Source organism: Zeus faber (assembly GCF_960531495.2).
Source record: "Zeus faber genome assembly, chromosome: 8".
Taxonomy (NCBI): domain Eukaryota; kingdom Metazoa; phylum Chordata; class Actinopteri; order Zeiformes; family Zeidae; genus Zeus; species Zeus faber.
The window spans coordinates 30,313,276-30,335,046 of record NC_137195.1 but is presented as its reverse complement, the minus strand read 5'-3'; the positions used below and the strand labels follow the sequence as shown (position 1 = coordinate 30,335,046).

The 21,771-nt window shown below is 44.4% G+C and overlaps 1 protein-coding gene across 1 annotated transcript in view; it reads right to left on the bottom strand.

The window, feature by feature from the left end:
- Positions 1-2,186: 2,186 nt before the first annotated feature.
- vps13b (vacuolar protein sorting 13 homolog B) overlaps positions 2,187-21,771 on the bottom strand; it is a 410,620-nt gene continuing 391,035 nt past the window's right edge. Inside the window, exons 58-68 of the mRNA XM_080006210.1 lie at positions 21,164-21,282; positions 18,176-18,560; positions 17,912-18,076; positions 15,497-15,725; positions 13,629-13,805; positions 12,863-13,033; positions 9,714-9,890; positions 6,894-6,996; positions 4,071-4,239; positions 3,898-3,978; positions 2,187-3,299 (exon numbers count right to left, since the gene is read on the bottom strand). Of these exons, the coding sequence (XP_079862336.1) occupies positions 3,048-3,299; positions 3,898-3,978; positions 4,071-4,239; positions 6,894-6,996; positions 9,714-9,890; positions 12,863-13,033; positions 13,629-13,805; positions 15,497-15,725; positions 17,912-18,076; positions 18,176-18,560; positions 21,164-21,282 (2,028 nt within the window). The 3' untranslated portion in view covers positions 2,187-3,047. The remainder of the gene's footprint in view (positions 3,300-3,897; positions 3,979-4,070; positions 4,240-6,893; positions 6,997-9,713; positions 9,891-12,862; positions 13,034-13,628; positions 13,806-15,496; positions 15,726-17,911; positions 18,077-18,175; positions 18,561-21,163; positions 21,283-21,771) is intronic.

Sequence of the window (21,771 nt, the reverse complement as noted above, 5' to 3'; positions counted from 1 at the left end):
GAAAAAGAGGAAAGAAGAAGCGGGGAATGTTCTCGCCGGGCGCCTTGCTCTCCCTCGCAACAGGTACTCTAGACGGCCAAACCTTACCCCATGTTTTGACATTCACAATCGATCTTCGCCGTAAATCGTTGCAGTTTAAAGTGTCAGGCTGCGGCCAAAATAAATTTGGTGACATGTTCTCAAAGCTACGAGGAAGAGCAAACAATGAAACCTCCACAATAATCTCAATTAAGCATAATTTGCGAGAGTAACCTTGAACGAGTTACGGAACGCTGACAGCGGAGAAGAACCAGATTGTCTGAGTGTTTGAACATCGATCTGATGGCTGTTTGCTCTGGACACGGCTCCCCCCCAGATCACGTGGTGCTACTCCAAGTATGTGACAGCTCTGAAGCAAGAGGAGGCTTCGCTTAGGAGGAGGCAGCGTCCGCTGGAAGCCGACGACTCCTTCTCCACGGCCTCAGGTGCTTCTGAGACATTGAAAGCTTCTTCTTTACCACTTCAAGGGCAGCATGCAGGTTGGTATACCTGGTGAATTCATCTGCGGGGAAACTATGGAGCAGTTTAATCTCTTGCCATCTCTTGGGGTTGGGATGGAAGCTACAGATTCAAATGTTGAAGTTCCCCGCGGAGGTCTTTTTTAGTTAACAGAAATTGTTCAACAAAGCACCCAAACTCGCGTTCCCTTTCTAGCCTCCGAACCTCCAGGCTCTCAGGAATGTGTGGTCGGCCCCAGCTTCAGTGCAAGAGAGCGAACCAGGTCATACGGGCTTTAAATCACCTTCTGTTAATTATGCTCACCTCTTGCTGCTGCGTCTGCTCCTCTAACAAGCCACACCTGGCTCTCCACCTCCAGCTGATGCCTTAACCACACCCCCCTGCCACATCATCTTTTTTCACTTAGAATTATAGCTGGACTCATTTTTGTAATGCAATTAGACACGCCCACCTAAAAATCTGAAATTGCCCGTGACATCATATGGGCAGACAGGACAGACCTAGTATTTACTACAGTGAACGGCAACTTGGCAAGTAGAAGAGATGCCGTGAGACGCTCAGAGTGTTTTTATTTTTGGTTTATTCCAGAGTTTCCTACTTGTATGAAATGGAAAAAAAGTAAACATCCACTTCGTCCTGCTGAGCCAGATCTGGATCAGATCGATCTGGATCGATGCTGGATCTCCAGAGATCCAGCATCAGAGATCCAGCATCGCTCACGGAGATCTCCCCGGCTAGACGGGGCTCTGCGCCCTTTTTTACTGCGGCATGGGACTTATTGTGTAAAAACTGGATTTTTTTTGTTTGTGTGTAAATACTCTTTACTCATAAATAATAAACCCTAAACACAGTACTTCACCATCCTAAATAGAGAGATAGTTTGGAGAATAGTTGCTTTTTAAGGGTGTCATGGAGGTCACACTTAAAGAGCTGCCTGCTACAATTTTCGGGGCGTACAATGACTCAGAAAAAAATATGGCAAAAATCCAACGACTTTGATGGATCTCCTTTATAAATCCAGGTAGATCACCCAAGTGCCCATCGGTTCACTACGGCCTGGTGACAGATTTCCCTGGTTATACATGTATGGCTCTGACCTTTTCAGCCCGTCCATTAGGTGTCAATGTGCTGTGTAGGAATTGCTCGGGCCCGGGCGAAATGGGCCCACGACTCCGCGAGCGGTGCTGATGCAGGAGTTAGCTCCAGCCCTCATTCACTGCTGGCTGGAGCTAACTCCTGCATCAGCACCGCTCGCGGAGTCGTGGGTGCCGCGGCACCAGGATTCTGCTGTGGCGGCTTCCACATGGAGGTCGTCTTGGTGACGTCGGCACATGTAGCAATATACACGTTTGCGCTTTCTCGGGTTTGACAATGACCAAACCGTCTAATTTTGCAAACTAGACTATGCAGGGGCCTTTCAATGTCTAAGTATCCACGGTTTCCTCTCTCCTGTCCAGACTCATCCGCCAGTCTCAGTGTGAAGTCAGCGGCCAGGGGATGTAGCCTGAAGCAGACCTCCGGCCTCTCCTCCAGAACGGAAAGAGTCTAAGCGGTCCAACCGTACGTTGTTTAGAGGGAGCGGCTTTGCTTAAGGCCAACCGACTGAAGTATTCCAGCCCGTTGTGAGACGTTCCATTTCGTCTTCTCCCGCTTGTCTGAAACTTATACTGTAGCGACTTACTGTGTTACACTCCAGACGGACAGAATGTTATCTGAGCGCCGAGACTCGGTTTACCCATAGCGAGGGGGGGAAAGATGATTGAATTGTTCCTTAAAAAGATGGAATTCTCTGGTCCTGTGATTCAAAAATATCCTTAGATTGATCAACTGTAGACACAATAGAATGCAAATTAATTTGAAATATTTTATTATTACAATATATTATTCATTTACATTAAGCCATCGGCAATGGAGTTTATAAAGTTACGCAACATAATTAGAATTTGCAAGAAGTAAAGGCAACAGATACAGTACATTTTTGCAGCAATGGCATGAATTTAAGTTCACTCTGTTACATGAATTATTAAAAACATTACAACAGTTTGGTTGACAGCTGGTCTCCCCATCCATAAACTACTTTCAGATTTGTATAAAATATTGCACATTGACATGACACACACTCGTACTGCCTAGGGACTGAAGAGCTAAGTGTTTTAAATGTACAGAACGGCGTGACGATGTAATTTTAGATACAACCTTGAGTATTTAATCCTTGCCACATGTTTCCTCGTACATATGTCATACTGCCTCATATTGAAATTAATGTAAATTAACAGAATGCTTTTTAATAACAAAAACAACATCCTGTTTCCCTCACTCTGTAACCAAAGTGCATCAGTAGAAAATTGTACTTCCAAAGGCCATTTGTGAAAATAAAATTCCCCATCAAGGTTTATTATCCTGTGTCTGTAAGGGGTGTGTTTCTCTTCTTCTGACTGATCTTCTGATCTACACTTTCACATCTCCTGAATATCACTCAACACGCTATTTTGGACTGCAGCGAGACGATATATTCCATAACAAACCCAGCGGTGTTGCCTTGTGTGTGGTCAGTGGAATCCTGCGCGTAAGGCCTTGTTCTTCACGGCGGTGAACTTGCTGACAAACACCCGGGCGAAGGCGGGCTCCACCAGGTAGCGGTAGGACTTGGCTAAGGGGGGCGGCGGCTCGGCCAGGATCACCGGGGGCTGCAGCTGCAGCGAGGTGGCTGACGGCGGCGACAGGTACTGGGTGGCGCGGGCCACGTAGTCCACCAGCTGCCGGTGCTGCTGCTCCGACAGGCGCTCGCGGACGCCGTTGCCCTGAGAAAGAGAATCATAGACTCAATAGCAAAACATGATTTGCCATTTACCGCTTAGAAAGTTGGATATTGTGCACCCGAGGAAGTTGTTTGAAAAAACATTTTTTCAAATTTCACAAAAAAATAATCTTGTGTTTGCAAGATCATAATTGCAAAGTTGTGCTGATTCATCTAATTTATCAAGTCCAGCCAGAATAGCCGCTCAGGTTTGATACTGAAAGTGAGAACAATTAGTAGTGACGTAAGACCTTTTTTTTTGAGATTCGGTCCTGGATGAGTCATTCAGTAATAAGAGTCAGTTTTCCAAGTCTTGGTTAATTTGATTTGGTCGGTCTTAATTTAGGCCTCAGTAATTATATTCACTCGCTTGTGCTGGTGTGACTCCCAATTCCAGAGTCATTTATAAGATTTGTTCACCAAAAACGAATCGTTTGCGAGTCTTGCATCACTAATCAATCACCTTATCAATCAACATCAATAAGTGAAGCCATAATAATAATTTTGCAGTTCCAGTGTCTAACAGTGGCAACAGGATTGTGGTGTGCTGTAGCAGAAAGGTCGGGAAACACTGGTTTAATGATGAGGAGAGAGCGTGTCACCTCTGTGTCACTGGTTACACTCTGCTGCTGTAAGGTGAGTGTGAGCTGGTTCCGCTCATCAAATCCCTGCCGACACTCCACCTGCATTTCGAGAAAGGGAAGAGACGGCGGCTTAGATACAGATACAGCAGAAAGACGAGCTGCAGTCAAAAGCCCGGGTGGCTTCCTGTCACCTCAGTGATGGGGAAGGCCTGCTGCTGGGTGTCCTCGCTTAGGCTGACGACGAAGAGCACCTCGGAGGTCAGGAGCAGGCAGCCGGCGTGCTCCTGACCCAAGTTGCTGACAATGGTCACCTCCAGGGCCATGTGCATCTCTGGACGCCCCAGGGACTGGAGCATCTTCCTGAAAACGTGACGTGCAGAGATGCAGAAGCAGATCACGGGTAAACCGCACATTGGCTCTTATATAACTTCTTATTCTCATTCACATTATAGAATAGACACACATCAAAGAATAAGCGGCTCACATACGTATTACATTACATTATGTCATTTAGCAGACGCTGCAGTCCAAAGCAACTTAAAATAACTACATATGTCAGTCACAACCAGCTAAACATTCTCTAAAAGCAGAATGGCGTCTTTAATAACGTAATTAAAGTTAGTCAAAATAAAACATTCCATCAAACATAATCAACACAAAGCATTCTACCTACCTCAGATAAAACATTGCAAGAAATTAATAATCACAGTTAATGCTAATGATTAGCGGGCGGTCAGTTGGGACGGGTATGCATACTCCATAAGAGTAAATAAACAGTAACTCCCATGTGGCAGGGTTATGAATGCTTATGGTGTTGGTGACAGACGGCCGTCTGAACGCCCAACCTGACAAACGCCCGTAAAAAACCATACAGGAACATGAATCTCTTTTGACTGTTCTCATTGATGGATCTTTGAGATGCCTCCTAGAAAGTTCAGCCAAACCCCAGATGCAGAACATTCTCCTCACACACAAGATCACACACAGAGCCTGACGAAAAAATGCAAAGTGACTGAATGGACCACCACTAATCAAAAACGCATCCTGTAATTTTACTCTCCACATTTTTTTTTTTTTTTTTATTGTGCGTGGGGAATCCTCCTACACAGGATTCGGCATGACCGGGCGTGTTCGGCCGCATTCCCTTGACGCTCCTGTTTACGACGCGCCTGCAGGTGTGCAAATTGCGGAGCAGATGCTCCGGTGGCCGCGGCGGCGATACTCTCCAGGATCGTGTTCTGTTGAGTGTCAGAGCGCTGATATCGTCTCACCCTGTCAATGTCTGCGCTACTTGTTACGGGAAGAGTAATGGATGTGTTGTGTGGCTGATATAAACCAGTTTGCTCGAGGTATAACATGAATAAAACCACGGGGGAATAGTATCTCAGTGTTGAGGTATTTAAAAACAAAAAAGAAACAGCCAAACCTGTTGGACAACACCAATTTAATAAGTCAAATGGAAAGTTGGAAAGGTGATTCAGAAGGTTGCTAAACATTCTAACCCTGTTCATTAAAAAAAAAAAAAAAAGCCAAACGTAAACCAAGGTATTTTGCCTTCAGGTTCATGGTGGAGGCATCAAAGGCCAAAGGGCATGGCCCTGTCCTTGGAAACCACCTTCCAAAGCCCCTCAAATTTCTGTCCTGCTGGGGTCAAGTGTGAATGCTGTTATTGTCAAGTGGAAACATTATGGAGCAACAACAGTGGCTTCCATTTTTGTTGAGACTATGCTTCCAACTTTGTGCCAAGAGGTTGGAGAAGGCCCTTTTCCGTTTCAGCATAAAGCAAGGTCCATACAGAAAGGGTTTAATGCGATCAGCATGGAAGAACGCGAGTCCTCCATGAAACCATCAAACACCTATGGGATGACTTGGAATGTTGACTGTTGGCCAGGCCTAATTAGCCAACACCAATGCCCAACCTCACTAGTGCCGAAGCAAATCCCTGCAGAAATGCTCCAATGTTGACTGGAAAGCCTTCCCAGAAGGGTGGGGGCTGTTATAGCAGAAAGGCGACGTGCCTTTCTGCTATTGGGGGCAATTTCCCATTAATGTCCGTGTTTCTGAGATGAGATGTTCTATAAGCAGGTGTCTACATGCTTTTTGCCATACGGTACAACTCTCTGCTTGCCGCAACTGCAAGCAGATACCTCCAAGACTCTCACCCTTTCCCCTAAGCATTTCCAGTAAAGGGAGATATGTGCTCCTTCTCTGTCCGATGGCACGGGGAGACATCTCTGGATAGACTCATCGTTAAACAGCAGGAGCAGTTTCAAAGCTGGGGGCTTTGGCAGAGTGGTTGTAAAAACCTTTCCACATGGTTCCATGGGAACAACAGGGGAGGGCAGGCTGGCTACCATGTGAGAATCAAGGTTGAGGATTTTTCAAGACTTATTTTGAGGAAAGTGGGCAATGGAGAGCCCTATACTAAAGACTTCTCCGGATGGACGGTAGGAATGGTGAAGGGTAAAAGCCAGAATAAAGGATTCATCCTTCATTCAGGTCCTGGTTGGACATATTCCAGGAAAAGCAAAGTTGAGTGTGAACAGAGACAGTGTTATTTCAGGGGAGAGAGCACGCTAATCGTTTTTAAAGGTAAAATCATAAATACTGAAGTTGGCCGCACCAGCTTATGACATGGTGTCAGAAAAACTTGGCAATCATCAAACCTTTGTTAATGTTGTAAAGTAAATTAGCAAGTCATGTATTCAGATTCACGCTTGTCTTGTCTTTCGTAATGTCATTTTTTTGTGGCGTGCACACGTAAAAGCATTGCTAAGTTGCAAAACAAAGTTGTTCTGGGACAACAGCGTCCTTTGGAATTGTCCACTGTCTGTAGTGAGCGATTTCCGGTTGGAAATATACAAGTCTCGACTTGCCACAATCTTTCCAAGTCACAGAGTCTGAGTGATTTTCACATGAACATATCTTTTCAAGTGACTTCAGTGGGAATGTCTGAGGAGAACCAATGATGACAGTTGCATCCTCTAGTGCCATTAGTGACTCTGTGGTCTTACCAGATGTATTTCAGGTGGCTGTTGGGGGCCAGGGCAGACTTCTCCTCTGCAGGTAGGTAGAGTTGTTTGGGAAGCTGCCACAGTCCTGCTCCATGTAGGATGCCTGTGAGAAGACCACATACAATACACATACTCACAAAAAGATCTGCCATTGTTAGATTGCGGCGATAGCTTCACAAAAATAAAAAGAGCAGGCATTTTTCTGTAATCTTTGCAGCAGCTGCGGTGTGCCATATCTTATATGATACCTACTACCATATCTTAGGTAATACCCATTGCACAGCTCCAAGATAATAATAATAATATCAAGATAATAATAATTCTCTGCTTGTTTGACGTCCCTATGCCTATCGCTCTGCTTACATTTGCGCTTGTCAACACTAGTGAGAGGCGACATCTGGTGATGCTACATAGAAACGACAACGGACGACTTCATGAACACATGATATCAAAATTGCCAACGTCCCAAGCTGCACGTTTAACTTCACGATTAAAGGAAATGTCCAATTTAACATATATATGTATGGTGAATAGCTTTTTTGCAGGGCAAATAGTTTTCTACGTTATTGCAGTGTTGGCTACATTGCCACGGCTTGAACTAGTAATAAAATGACGGGGGGCCACCAGGGGCAGTGTAACCAGTTCCCTTCCATGTTCTTTCACGTCCTGCCTTCCAGTAAGTTCCTACGAATGTTAGATAACAAACAAAGTTTAGATAACATCTTATTCTGGGGCGACACTTATATTTGCTTGTGTGAGAGTTATGGCAGCGCAGCTTATGTGCTCTGCTGAGCAAAACAGGTCGATTAGAGCCAGCCCTTGGGGAGTAATGGCTCTTACACGCAGCTGTTCACCTCATTGGTAGTTTATGGAGTTTAGCAATGACCTGTTAGCACCAACGTACATCGTCCATCTTCGCCTCCTCCCGCCGGCTCCTCTTCTTTCCAAACTCCCGGTTCCCCCACAAATAAAATACCAGCTACAGTGGATCAAACTGCTCGTCTGCAGTGACGGATTGGCCATCTGGCAATTGGGCAAATGCCAGAAGAGCCGCCCTACTATAGGCTGCTGAATCCCCGGCCCGAGTAGACTGCGTGGCTCCTTGCCATGTCGGGCGGGCCCATACCATGTATTAACATAACAACTGGTTTGAGCACTGATATAATGTCACCTTTAAAGCATTACCCTACCTTCAATCAGTGCACGTCATCATCAATCATTTATCAAAAGTTTCTGACTCTTCCCGTCACAACTGCAGAGCTCTGATTCTCCAAACTAAAACTAATTTTAAACTATCTGAGAAGCACAGAGTGGATTGGCCATGTTATCAATTAAAAATGACCGGGTGAAGAAGTTGGACATAGGGCGCATTGTGGATGACTTAGCTGAGCGCAAAGCCAGCCGAGTGGCCTTCAAATAGCTATTGACAATTTACAGTCGTAGCCTAACTGCCCCGATGCGCATTAGTCAAAGCAGGTTTCAAAATAACATGATCACAACCTGTGAGTGGTGCTGTGTATGTGCGCACTGTCGTACACGATTGTGCTGTGCAGGCATCATGCATTGTAGTGTTATTTGGAAAGAAGCTTTCAAAAGAAGCTTTCCTTCACATAAATAAGACAATAAATAAATTGATGCAGAAAAGGCACAAATGGTGTTAAAGTGTTTGGCGCTCAACATTTCCTGGGGAAGGACCCCCAGACCCCTCCAATGTTTAAACAAACCAATGCCACTGCTGACGTGCAAATCCATTGTCCAAAATGGGTATAAATGAAAGACTAATCGAACCATCTAGTAGCTGGTTCCCTCCAAAGTTTCCCTCAGGATAGCTGGTGCTCAACACTCAGTTTTATTTGGGAAATTGCTTCTCAAATCTCAAGCTTTTTATGTTAACATTTGGGCGGGGTTGGTGTTGGGTTTGAAAGGGACTTTGTTGTAAATGCCTGGGCCGGTTTTTTTCATCCCAGTCCATCACTTGAATGGTGTTTGTACGCAGGACGAAGGAGTGGGGGTATATTTGAGTATCTGTGTGTACAACCGCCACATACCATACTTGTGTGTGTGTGTGTGTGTGTGTGTGTGTGTGTGTGTGCAGATGTGTAGAGGAGGGGTCTTTCAGCTGCTCTGTCCAGGGCTCCTCACTACCGAAGAATTGGCTCCCGTCTTGGTCTTACGGGAGAGACGAGCCCTTGCAATGATGGATTTACAACTTCCCTGATGCACTAACTCCAATTCACATGCAGGTTTATTAGTCAACTCCCCCCCCCCCCCCCCCCCCCCCTCGCACTGCTTGGCCAAATATTTCATGACACTTTGCTTTAGGTCTGTACTGCATTTCATTTCATTAAACTTCTATCTGTAAAAGTTAAGTGTACAAATAATACACTTAGTATTATAACTAAACTACAAGAGAAAATATAACCTGTTTGTGGGGGATTGGGACTTTTGCAAAGGAATTTAAAGTTAGCCTTTGTAAAACTAACCTATAATCTTTTCCAATTATAAGTCCCTTGTTAGATCAATTACACTTTGCGGTCTGGACTAGAAACATCGGGGCCATTAGGGTTCCAGGGTTCTAATGTTTCTTAAAACTACGGGCAGGGACCCAAAAGGGGGTCACTGGCCCCATTTCTGGAAGCTCTCCACATGAGCACGACATTGTTTAACTCCTCTGCCGTCCCAGGCCGTCAAATGTGTTCGCTCAGTTCCAGAGCAGAACAAAATAACATCTCCTCAGAGAGGCCCCGTTCTTGGTTTTGGGGAGGGAGTGGGAGTGGATGGATTTCTTCTGGAACATCATCAACGGCATCTACTACTCACCATATCCAGTTTGAGACACCAGCTCAGCTGCTCCTCCGATAGGCTTGGTGAAGACCCCTACGATGCCCTTCCCGACCCCAGAGATCACCCCCTTGGCCTTGCTGCCCGCCGAGCTCTGCGTCTCCCATGTCCTCTGGAAGTTCTGCATTGGCTGGTCCACAATGCCCGCTATTGCACCTGGAGGGGGGCGGCAAATTTTCTCCTTGAGAAACATATCTGGTTCAATTAAAATAACGGCAGTAGGATTTGGTTTATCCGAACCTCAAATATCCAAACTTACCGGTTAACTGAACCGGACATTCTTTACCCTTTCCCGCGTTGGACAGATACTAAGTGATAGACTAAGTGGTGGCAGTGACTGAATAGCGCAAAAAGGGTGCCGTGTTATCAAATACTTATTAAAATCTATATTTTTCCGTAATCTCAGATGATGGATGTTTCTGACAAAGTTCGAGTTACTTATTTTATGTTTTGTTGATCATACTTTATGAGTAAATAGTGTCTGTTTTCTTTGTGTCTGTGTACATTTGAATGGTTATTGGTTGTGTTCAATTGACCTATGTGGAGAAACATGACTGTACTGTCATGTTTGTTGGGTAAATAACATAGTCAGAATTTTAATAAATGTCTTGGATTGATCCAAATCAAACACAGACATTTATTTAAATTCTGTTATTTACTCAGTTTTCAGATAAATTCATTCAGTTTCTGTCAACTGAACAAAAATAAAAATATAAACCTTACCTTAACCACATTAATTGTTTTGGGGACAAAAGTCTGGTCCATCCCTGTGACTTTGCTGGCTGTTTTAACTAGGCTCCCCGCTTTAGATGTACTGCTCACATCAAGGTTATCAAACCAAGCGATGATACAAAAAGTGACTTTTTTGCACATAATAATCTGTCTTTTTTACAAAGCTAAGCTCGCTGTGCCCAGTGCCCAGATACCTGTAGCTATCCACCCCCTTGACAACCTTCCCTTTGATGATGATGTTATCAGATGCCAGGGGCGCCGGAATAGGGGGGACACCTTGCTTCTTTGCCACCCACTTTCAGGTATTACGGTAATAGAACGCTGACGACAGGGGTGTCATTAGGGGTGGGTGTCCGGGGCTTCAGCCCCAAATGTCTTATGAATAGCCCCCGATCTAAAATAGCCCCGCAGGGCCGGCTGTGCGCCCTGATTGCGCCATCTCCGACGGTACCGACTGTGCCCACAGCGCGCCAGCGATGATGCGCCCGCGCTCCGAAGGTACTGACTGTGCCCACGGCGCCCCAGCGATGGGGCGCTTGTGATCGGTGTGCTAAAACAGTGTGTTTTTATTTTAGGTGTAGGTTAATTTATATTACTCGGTTTCCTTATGGAACGAAACAAGCACCGTGATGGGGACACGTTCTCTGTCATCCTCTAACCCTCCGGTTCAAGGTTTATTATAAGGAAATATTTATTGGATTCTTTTTGCCGGAATAACCAGGTGACCGCAGAAGGATATATAGCAGCAAGAGTACTAGATTCTTTAAACCAGTTTGTACAGTCAAAACAGCCCTGTAAGGCCAGTGTCCTTACAGAGCTCCTCCCTGTAAGGACAGCTCCTCTGTCCACAGCCTCACCTGGCTTACTACAGCTTTCTCCCTTTTCAGGACAGGTCTGTAAGTGGGCACCAGCAGGACGGCGTTGTGGTCCAAGGAAACCCAAGGGAGGTTTTGCTACAGGTTTATCAGTATTTTTTGATGGAGCCATAGCAATAAATAAAGATAAATTAGCTTCTACGGTAATACAAACAGAGCAATCGAGATGAAAACTTTTGTTTGAAGCAGAGCAGCCGGCTCACTTCTTTGAAATCCGTACAGACGTCACATGGAGAACTACATTACATTATACAACCACTAGGCAACCACTCTGTAAATCATCTGAACGCTCATTTCACCACTTCAGTACGCTGCTCAAGTGATAAACTCTGGAATTCCGATCTGCTGCAAAGCCATAGAAAGCCGGCAGCTGTCCTGTTTGAAAGAGACGTCTCGTCTTTGAGGCGGCTTTTTAGGGACAAACTTAAGTAATACCCCGCCCCCAGGTGTTTATTAGGTCCCTGCTGTGCTGTCTCTATTCAACTGTCTCCCAGCCCCCTGTGCGTCTGCATCGGTCCACAGCGCACAGAGGGGTTCGTGTGATGGGACCGCATGAATGTGTGTGAGTGAATGTGACCGAAAGCTCAAGACGTCACAATGTGGCAGATTGGCACAACCGCATTTTGAAGCCACCGAGCAGAATTTGCAGGAGCTGAAATGTTGAAGATTGGAGATTTTGCAAGCAGTGCAGTATTACTTGGCCATGACCACGAGGACCACGCAGGGCAATTATGGGCCCAATGACTCCCACGAGAGAGCTGTCCATACCGTTGGGGATCTCCCGCCATGTCTAACAGTTGGCGACAGACAATGTGGGTTGATGGCGTCCATTGGCTTGCTCCAAATGTAAACCCATCCGGATATAGGAAATAGGGTGAAAGATGACTCATAGACCAAATTACTCTTTTCCATTGCTCATAGCTCTGGGTTTTGTGCTTTGTGCACCGAGTTATATGTATTTATGCACTGAACTTGGATATACTGTAGGTACTTTCCAAATGGGGCTGCCATCATTTCCAGCTTGTGAACCGTGAGCTTTGTGATCGACTTGCGATCCCTGAGCGTCTTTGTTGATACAGTTTGTCATGATTCTCATGTCATGAGTCATGATTTTTGCAGCTACAGTTTATGCACTAACTTTGTTAGTTGGCTCGTGTTGCCTTGAAAGCTCAAATATCAAAGTGCTGATTGGCAGACATATTTTACAGTTGGCACATACTGCTAACTGCACTTGTAATTGGGTTTTACTCGACTCCTTTTTCATCTGATGTTTCAGTTATTGTGTGCACCCCCTGCTGGATAAGCCTCCAATCACATTTCAAACAATACTCTTATCAGCAAGTAAATAGGCCACAGTGAGACTTACCTCCTATATGGATTCACATTCAGACACCTGAGATTGTAGCTTGATGTTGAGCTGCTAAATATGTGTGTGTGTGTGTGTGTGTGTGTGTGTGTGTGTGTGTGTGTGTGTGTGTGTGTGTGTGTGTGTGTGTGTGTGTGAGTCCACTCATACTGTACCTAACAAACTAATGCCGAGACGCGACAGCCCCTGCCTCAGTCCGTCTCCCAGGTTTTCCGGCAGCTGCCTCCTCCACTCCTCCTGCCTGGTGTAGTGCTCCTCGTCCAGAGACAGGCGGTCCATGTTTCTGGCCAGACTGGTGGCTAGGTTGGTGATGGATGTCAGCGTGCCTGTGAGCAGACGTGTTAATAAGTACAGGGCTAACAGGGCTCGCCATATAACCTAACTTGTATTTTATATATAAGTATGTTATATATTATTTAAACTTACATATTTACTGCATTGTAATAATGTGTAATAATAGTACTAGTAGCAAGTGGTATGTTTATATGCTGTAATACCTGTATAATCGTATAGTAAAAAATATATGGTATATACATATACTGTATATATATATATATATATATAGTATGGTACATACTTTTACATACAATTTAGCTGAAGGGGGAGTTAGAGAGACGTGGAATGGAGCAATGGGACAATTATTATGCTGGACCGAGCCATAAATGACCAGACTTCCACAAGCCTCTCATACCACATCCTCTCCCCCGTAGAGATAGAAAAAAAATAAAAACTATTTATATACAGTATATATATATATATATATATATATATATATATATTCTGTATACAGTATATACATATGTACTGTATATATATATAAACATTCACAATTTCAAATGTCCTACAGGAAAATTTTGAAGGAAAGGACTCCTTCCCACTTCCCACACAACTTTGGTCTATGTTTAGGACATCTCTGGTTACCTTTGGAGATGTGCTTGACGAAGGAGGTTGTCCCCCTGGACACCCCGCTGACGAAAGCTCCAGGCCCGCGGGTCAGGCCCTCGTACGGGAGCCGGAAGAAATCCGACACCCCATTCCCGATGCTCCGCACAAGGCTGGCGGGACTGCCCAGGATCTCCAGCGATCCCACCACCCACCCTGAGACACAGGAACAGGGCGCCAACATGGCCGCATGTGAGCAAAGCGATCATCTTCATTCAAAAAAGTGACAACAAAATCTTTTTAAATTACACCAAAATAATAGATCCACTTAAAGTTACATATCACAAAATTGAGGCTCCTAGGGATGAAGTAGCTCAGGAGATGGGGATGGTAGCTCAGGAGGTAGAGCTGGTCGTTGGCTGCTCCTGATGGCTGTCGGTGATTGAATAATTGTAAGTCGCTTTGGATAAAAGCGTCCGCTAAATGTAATGTAAAAATGAAGTGTCATATCTGCTGATATGACGTGTCGTTATTGAAGACTTTCCTTGCACAGTTGGTCCGACCGTTTTCCACAAAAGCGTCTTTATTGTCTGAGGCTTGGGATGAAAGCGTCCGATAAATGAACCACATTTGAAGTGGAAATGTGTGGATGTCTTAAAATCGCCTGCTCTTAAAAAGCAACTCTCAGCAGGAAGAACCCATACACAGGCCTCATTGAGATCAACCACCTGCACGCTGTCCTCCACTTGCCAAGAGTAGCGAGGTTCTCCCACTCACAGGATTTTACAAGCTCTGCAGTTTAACTGCTGTGGGACTTTGCAATAACAATGACTCCGCTGGCCCTCTGTTGCAACAACATTAACGGCAACACATACTGTAGACACGCATGTACACGGCCAGGCACGGGCACACATAGTGCCATATGAACTCCTACACACACACACACACACGCACACACACACGCACACGCACGCACACACGCACACGCACACGCACGCACACACACACACACACACACACACACACACACACACACACGCACGCACGCACACGCACGCACACGCACGCACACACACGGTTGTGCACCGAATCACATACATCCTCCGGTTTAGATTTACGAACTTCCACTATCTCACCTCTCTCATTCCGCTGCGCAGTGTGCTTTGGATGGCGCGGCTCATTGATATTTATACGCTGACAACTGCATCACAGAGCCAAATGAGCGTTTCTCAAGACATTTCCGGGCCGCCTTCGCTTTTGTATCCCAGTCTGGGTTTTTTTGTGCGTGTGTGAAAGATGGCCTCAAACGGTGAGAAATCAGCTCCAGCGAGGTAAAGCCTCGTCTTTTCTGATTTACACACTCTTCCAGTTGTGGATTATTTGGCCAGGCATAAACCCTGACACGAGCTGATGTTTATAAGGCTGAGTCATGGCCGGAGGCATTGCGAACCCGAGCTCCTGGTGCAAAATCAGTCCCAGAATGCAATGCCCCTCGGACAAAGGGCGCGTAGAAGTACTTGACCTGCAGGGGAGACTGTTTTCTGGGGTGGGAATGACTTGAAAGTTCAACCGTGCTGTATGCAAGGGGTCAGAGCTGTACCTTGTAGATAGTAGCAATACGGAAGGTGATGTTAATGCCAATGGAAGTCAAAAAAATAACCCCCCCCACCGCTTTACTCTTTCCACAACCCCCGGGAATCATTTAATGCATTGTCAAAACACCGGGCCTGTCAGACAAGAGATTAAGAATCTATGGAAGTTGCACGAATCTATGGGAGTATATAAGGACGAATTACGGATGTGTGTGTTAATGTGCTGAGACATACTATAATTTAAGACAAGGGGGAGAGCGAGAGAGAGTAGCTATACCAACTTCTGGCTCCAACCGCCCCTCCCCCCATCCTCACCAGCTCGGAAGAGGGTGCCGGCGGCGTAGTGCATGGCCAGCGCGTGGACCAGCTGCCTGGCTGTGGTGCACAGCGGCCCCCTCTCGAACAGCGAGAAGGAGAGTGGGGTGTGGTCTGAGGCGATGTACAGCTTGAGGGAAGCGTGGACGCTGACCAGCAGGTTAACCGGCTGGATGACCAGCCGGCGGAGCCGCACGGGGTGGACCAGCGCCATCGCCGACTGCGCCACCTGGAGGCGGGACAAACAGGGGTCGAGACAGGAGTAACTGGATAACTGGACCGGAGTGTCTACAGGTATCAAAGAGTTAATTTTTTTATGGATAATTTTTTGTGAAAAATATGATTTTTTGACAAATCATCATCGTTATTAAATAAATCATTGCAGGTAATACTACACTCACTGGCCAATTTATTAGGTAGACCTTGCTAGTACCGGGGTGGACCCCCTTTTGCCTTCAGAACTGCCTTAATTCTTCGTGGCATAGATTCAACAAGGTGTTGGAAACATTCCTCTGAGATTTTGGTCCATATTGACATGATAGCATCACGCACTTGCTGCAGATTTGTCGGCTGCACATCCAAGATGCCTGTTCCACCACATCCCAAAGGTGCTCTATTGGATTGAGATCTGGTGACTGTGGAGGCCATTGGAGTACAGTGAACTCATTGTCATGTTCAAGAAACCAGTTTGAGATGATTTGAGCTTTGTGACATGGTGCATTATCCTGCTGGAAGTAGCCATCAGAAGATGGGTACACTGTGGTCATAAAGGGATGGACATGGTCAGCAACAATACTCAGGTATGCTGTGCCATTTAAACCATGCTCAATTGGTACTAAGGGCCCCAAAGTGTGCCAAGAAAATATCCCCCACACCATTACACCACCACCACCAACCTGAACCGTTGATACAAGGCAGGATGGATCCACGCTTTCATGTTGTTTACGCCAAATTCTGACCCTACCATCTGAATGTTGCAGCTGAACTCGAGACTCATCAGACCAGGCAACGTTTTTCCAATCTTCTATTGTCCATTTTTGGTGAGCCTGTGTGAATTGTAGCCTCAGTTTCCTGTTCTTAGCTGACAGGAGTGGCACCCGCTGCGGTCTTCTGCTGCTGTAGCCCATCTGCTTTAAGGTTTGACGTGTTGTGCATTCAGAGATGGTATTCTGCATACCTTGCTTGTAACGAGTGGTTATTTGAGTTACTGTTTCCTTTCTATCGTCACGGACCAGTCTGCCCATTCTCACAAGGCATTTTGGTCCACACAACTGCCGCTTACTGGATATTTTCTCTTTTTCGGACCATTCTCTATAAACCCTAAGGATGGTTGTGCGTGAAAATCCCAGTAGGTCAGCAGTTTCATCGTCCAACCAGCGATGGACACTTGGCGTCGACGAATGCTCTCCACTGCTTCTGGCTGGCCCACCCGGATGTAGAACAAGCCAGGATGGATGAAATGCAGAGGCCACAATTCACTGGCCACCACCCAAAAAAAAGCATGTGTGTGTGTGTATATATATGCATGTGTTGTAGCACGGTGTGCCATGTGACCAATAAAGATTCTTCTTCTTCTTCTATCCCCTTTCTTCTCCATTCTGATGCTCGGTTTGAACTCCAGCAAGTCATCCTCACCATGTCTACATGCCTAAATGCAATGAGTTGCTGCCATGTGATTGGCTGATTAGCTATTTGTATTAACAAGCAATTGAACAGATGTACCTAATAAAGTGGCCAGTGAGTGTATATAGTTGGTACAGGGCAGGGCAAAGTATTAGGTCAGCAAGTGATTAGGAACTGTACTAAATCTAACATGACAATTTTACAATCTGGAGAACTTCAGACAGGTAAAATACAAGGAAGGTAAGTGTCGCAGGTAAGTATTTGGTTCAGCAGTAGAAATAAATAGGTGGGAAAATGAGATCTGATCAAATGTTGAAATTAAGAATAATCAAAGGTTGAGACGATTTAATGACCTTTTAAGATCCTGCATATTGGTCCTGCATATACAATATTGATCATCGCAATGACGAATAATGGGCTACAAGCGGGGTCATTATCGTTAACGAAAACAATAAAACACACAAACCTTTGTGTAAGCCGAAATAACATGAAAATTAGACAAAGACTGAAACTGCATGAAACTAAAGATGTTGTCTACAAAACTAATAATTCAAAATAAAATGAAATTATGTAATAAAACAGACAATTTAATGTAGTATTGTCGTCTTCTATTTTTGTTACTCAAATTTCATGTGTTCCAAAGTACGTTGAGTGAAACATTTTTATGTGGGACTACCTTTTCACCCATTCAACCAGTTCTTGCTATCAGTAAAATTTTCCCCTAAATTGATCAAACAAATTGAATTGAATTGAAATAAAAGTGTGATCCCAGGCTAGATTTGAATGATCAACCTGTTCTGGGAGGAGAGGGCCGATGGCGGGACTCTTCTCCCGGCGGAAACCGGCAGTGCTGGAAACCATGGCCGTGTCTGGGATATAGGTGTGGAAAAGCATCTTAATGTAGTAAACAAAGGTGTCCTCCAGGTAGACCCTGGCGGGCTGCATCTGCAAGGTGACCTGAGGGGCAAAAGACACAACCCAACAGGGCGGATGAGACGAGGTGAGGTCAGATTTAAAGGGCGGTAAACAGAGGCAGAACTTTAACTTCAAGGGGACCTGCTCCACGGTGCATCCGTCCCCAGTCAGCCACAGCCTCAGCTGGAGGAAGCAGGAGTGCTTGAACTCCTCCAGGGCCTCGGGGGAGGCGGTCGGGTTGGCCTCGCTGCTCCACGCCGCCCCCGCGCCACCCCTCTGCTCCTGGCAGAGCAGCACGGGGAAATGGAAGCTGGCCCGGTTGTACAGCTGGTTGTCCACCTGGAAGCTGCCACAGTGGAGCTCGACTGCTCGGGCGTCATGGTTCCCCGGGGCCAAGCGGAGCAGCAGCTTGGTCAGGGTGACTCGGAGCAGCTCCACGGAGCCAGAGGGGCTGGTGATGTGATCTTTGAGGATCAGGCTGGCCTCGCTGAGCAGCACGCTGAAGTACAGCTGCTGATCAGGCGGGCTAGAAAAATCAAACTGGAAGTTAGCATGGGTCAGGTTTTGCATAAGCAAAGGGCAAATGCTTAAGTCATTCACAAATGGTTTTTTTTGAATGGCACTTTTGTAGGAAAGAAGGGAACAGGGAGTCTTGCTGTGTGATGAGATTATATTTTTTGCAAAATTTTACAGACAGATATGCTGTGCTAATTTGTTTAAGTTGCTATATTCTCCAATTGGCAAATGTTTCCCCCTCCATTTAAGAGATAGCCTATGCTCCTCCCTCGCCGGAAGGTGCGCTGGCTGAAAAGGACCGCACCCACTGCCCAACGTTCAGATTGAGGCTGTAACTATAACTGCATTACTGCGGTTATATTACTGTCATCATATTTTTTTGTACTTCATTTTTTGCTGGTGAAAGTTACAGGAGGATATGAAATATAAACACAATAATCATTGTTTAATTATCATCACTGACTGTCTTCCATCCTATGTTCAAGGGCTTCTGGAGAAACAGAACTTTTCAGTTGCTCTGCTCGTCACTTCAGCTTTGCACGTCGTGTGTGCGAGGGGGAGGAACATTAAACAGATGAGGGATTTCTTCTGTGTGTGTCCGATTATTATAAATTATTTCTAGGGCCGTACCTGACTCAGAATTTTGTCAGTCGCAATACTGAGGTTATATGTTGCTTTTCTCTGTGGTAACAGAGAATTCATACCGTCACAGCCATAGTTCAGATGCTATTACTTTGATTGATGAAGTGATTTTACTATTATTACTTATGTGTGAAAAATACTGTTTTATAACTGTTCTGCACAATAATAACAACACACTATTGTCCTTGTTTTATTTATTTGTTTTTGTGAAACTTTTAAAAAACATAATAAAAATGAATTGATAAATATTAACGAAATAAAAAAACTATACTTCAGTGTAGTATTATATTTTATATGACACAGCCTCATCAGAAAACAACTGTGGAACAAGCTCATAATATCTCTCTCTACCCCAACATGCTAATCTCAAAATTCAAGTGTGGAGGATCGTTTTTTATCATAATGTGAGAACTCGTCCCACTGGTGGTTTTGTACAATTACTTCCAAAAAATTGCCACTAAGAAACTGTCAGCATGGTTTTAGTATAATGATGACAATAAATACACTTGATTTGCAACACAAAGTGTACTGAATAGCTGTTTTTTATATTATCGAAATATTGTGGAAAGCATTCTGGGATTGGGCATATACTGTCCATATACTGTACTGTATGTACTGAAAGGCAGGCTTTAAAAAAAGATTAATATATATATACATATATATAGTTATATATATATATATATATATATATATATAAATATTTTTTTTTTTATTATTTTGTTTCTTGTTCATTTTAACCTTGGTTAAAATTGGGGCTTGTAAAGCAATTTTCTCTTCTAAATTCTGTGCAATATTTCTGTCAGATATTTGTTTTTAATGTGTTTACATTTTCAAGTTATTGACCTGTCTGGATATATTTTGGGTGACAAGGTGGCTCATCAAAAATCTTGCCATCTCGCGAGGGCGCCATGTTAGCTCGGGCGGCTCTGGGTTTGCATAGGCTTGGATAAAGTTCATGTGAAATTAGAAAATCTCATCTCTTTCACTGTAACTTATCTTAAGCAAAATTATATTTCGTGACTTTTTGATATTTCAAAAAGATGTAAAACAGATTTTTTTTGAAGATTGGGTTCTAGCTCTCAAGCTGTTGAGGGGTTAGTGGGAGACGCTCTCTGGTGTAAATCGAATTGCAAATCATCCCTTGTAAAAGGCAATAGATAGCAGTTATTATCGACCAAGCGTAGATCTTTGCCACTGACATGGTGAACTCAAAACCCTATTATATCAATCAACATCTGGAAGGACCAATCGTGGGCTTTGCAGAAATGTGGAAATATAACTTAATATTTAATATATTTAACACAATTATATATTATTTGGGAATGCATTTTTTTGACCAAAATGACTACACCAACCATGACAGTTTACGACTACTCATATACAAATTCTGTAGTTCAAAGTATTTCTACTTGAGCAAGTCCTTCTCAAGGCTTGCTCTTATACCTTTGATCCATTACATTTTAAAGCAAATATATTTTTTACTCTGCATCGTAACATCTGCAAGTAGTTCTCTCGAAGGATTTTCATCATATAATCTATACAATCAGTTGAAGAAGGGGGGTTCCCTTTAACATTGAGATTGCATTTGATAACAATTTGATTTGATGATATTTTATTTTCTGAGTATTTACACTCTGGATAGGAGTACTTTTTCTGCCACTTTTGCATGGTTATGTAATGGAACACACATGCCATGCAGTACTATACTGCCACACAAATTCATGATTTAGGACCAGAGGAGGCTTTGTTGCCCCCCTGTGGCAAAAAGTGCACACTGCTTTATGTCTTGGTTTCGGTGCAGTGACACATCTGGGCAACACACACACACACACACACACACACACACACACACACACACACACACACACACACACACACACACACACACACACACACACACACACACATCCTGTGTGGTGCAGTAACAACAAGGCTACATTTGTATGGAGAGCTCAGGGTATACATCTGTACCTGGAGTGCTTGCTGAGTGCTGCTTCTGCACTGCCCTCCGGTGCAAAGGACAGAACCAAGGTACCCTTTTGGTACGCAACATCTACTTTGAGGCACCCGAAACCTGGTAGGAACACAATCTGCAGAAAAAGAGATTATACAGATGACACAATTATAACTAAAGCCCTGCAATTACAACTAAAGCCCTGCAACCCCCCCCCCCGAAAAAAAACAAACAAAAAACAGAGAACAGGGTTATAATAATCATAATAATAATAATAATAATAATAAATATGGCTGCAGGAAGCAATACACAGGGTCCATTATCTACACCAATAACAAATCTTCAAGTTCCCATAGAACGCAGCATCAGTTCATGCTGTCGCTTGTCTGCATCAGCATTACGTCCAGAATGAATTCCAAATTTCCATTGAACGCAGCATCTGCTGACATAATGACAAGTTTTCCGAGTGGTGACAATGATTGGTGAAAAATGACTACCACAAGCTGATACACTTGTGACATGTTATGACTTTATCGTAAAAATTAGACGTGGTTGTCTACTACCTGTAGATCAATATGGATATGGATGTGGTTGAAACCACAATATGTCTGTGACATCCCGGTTC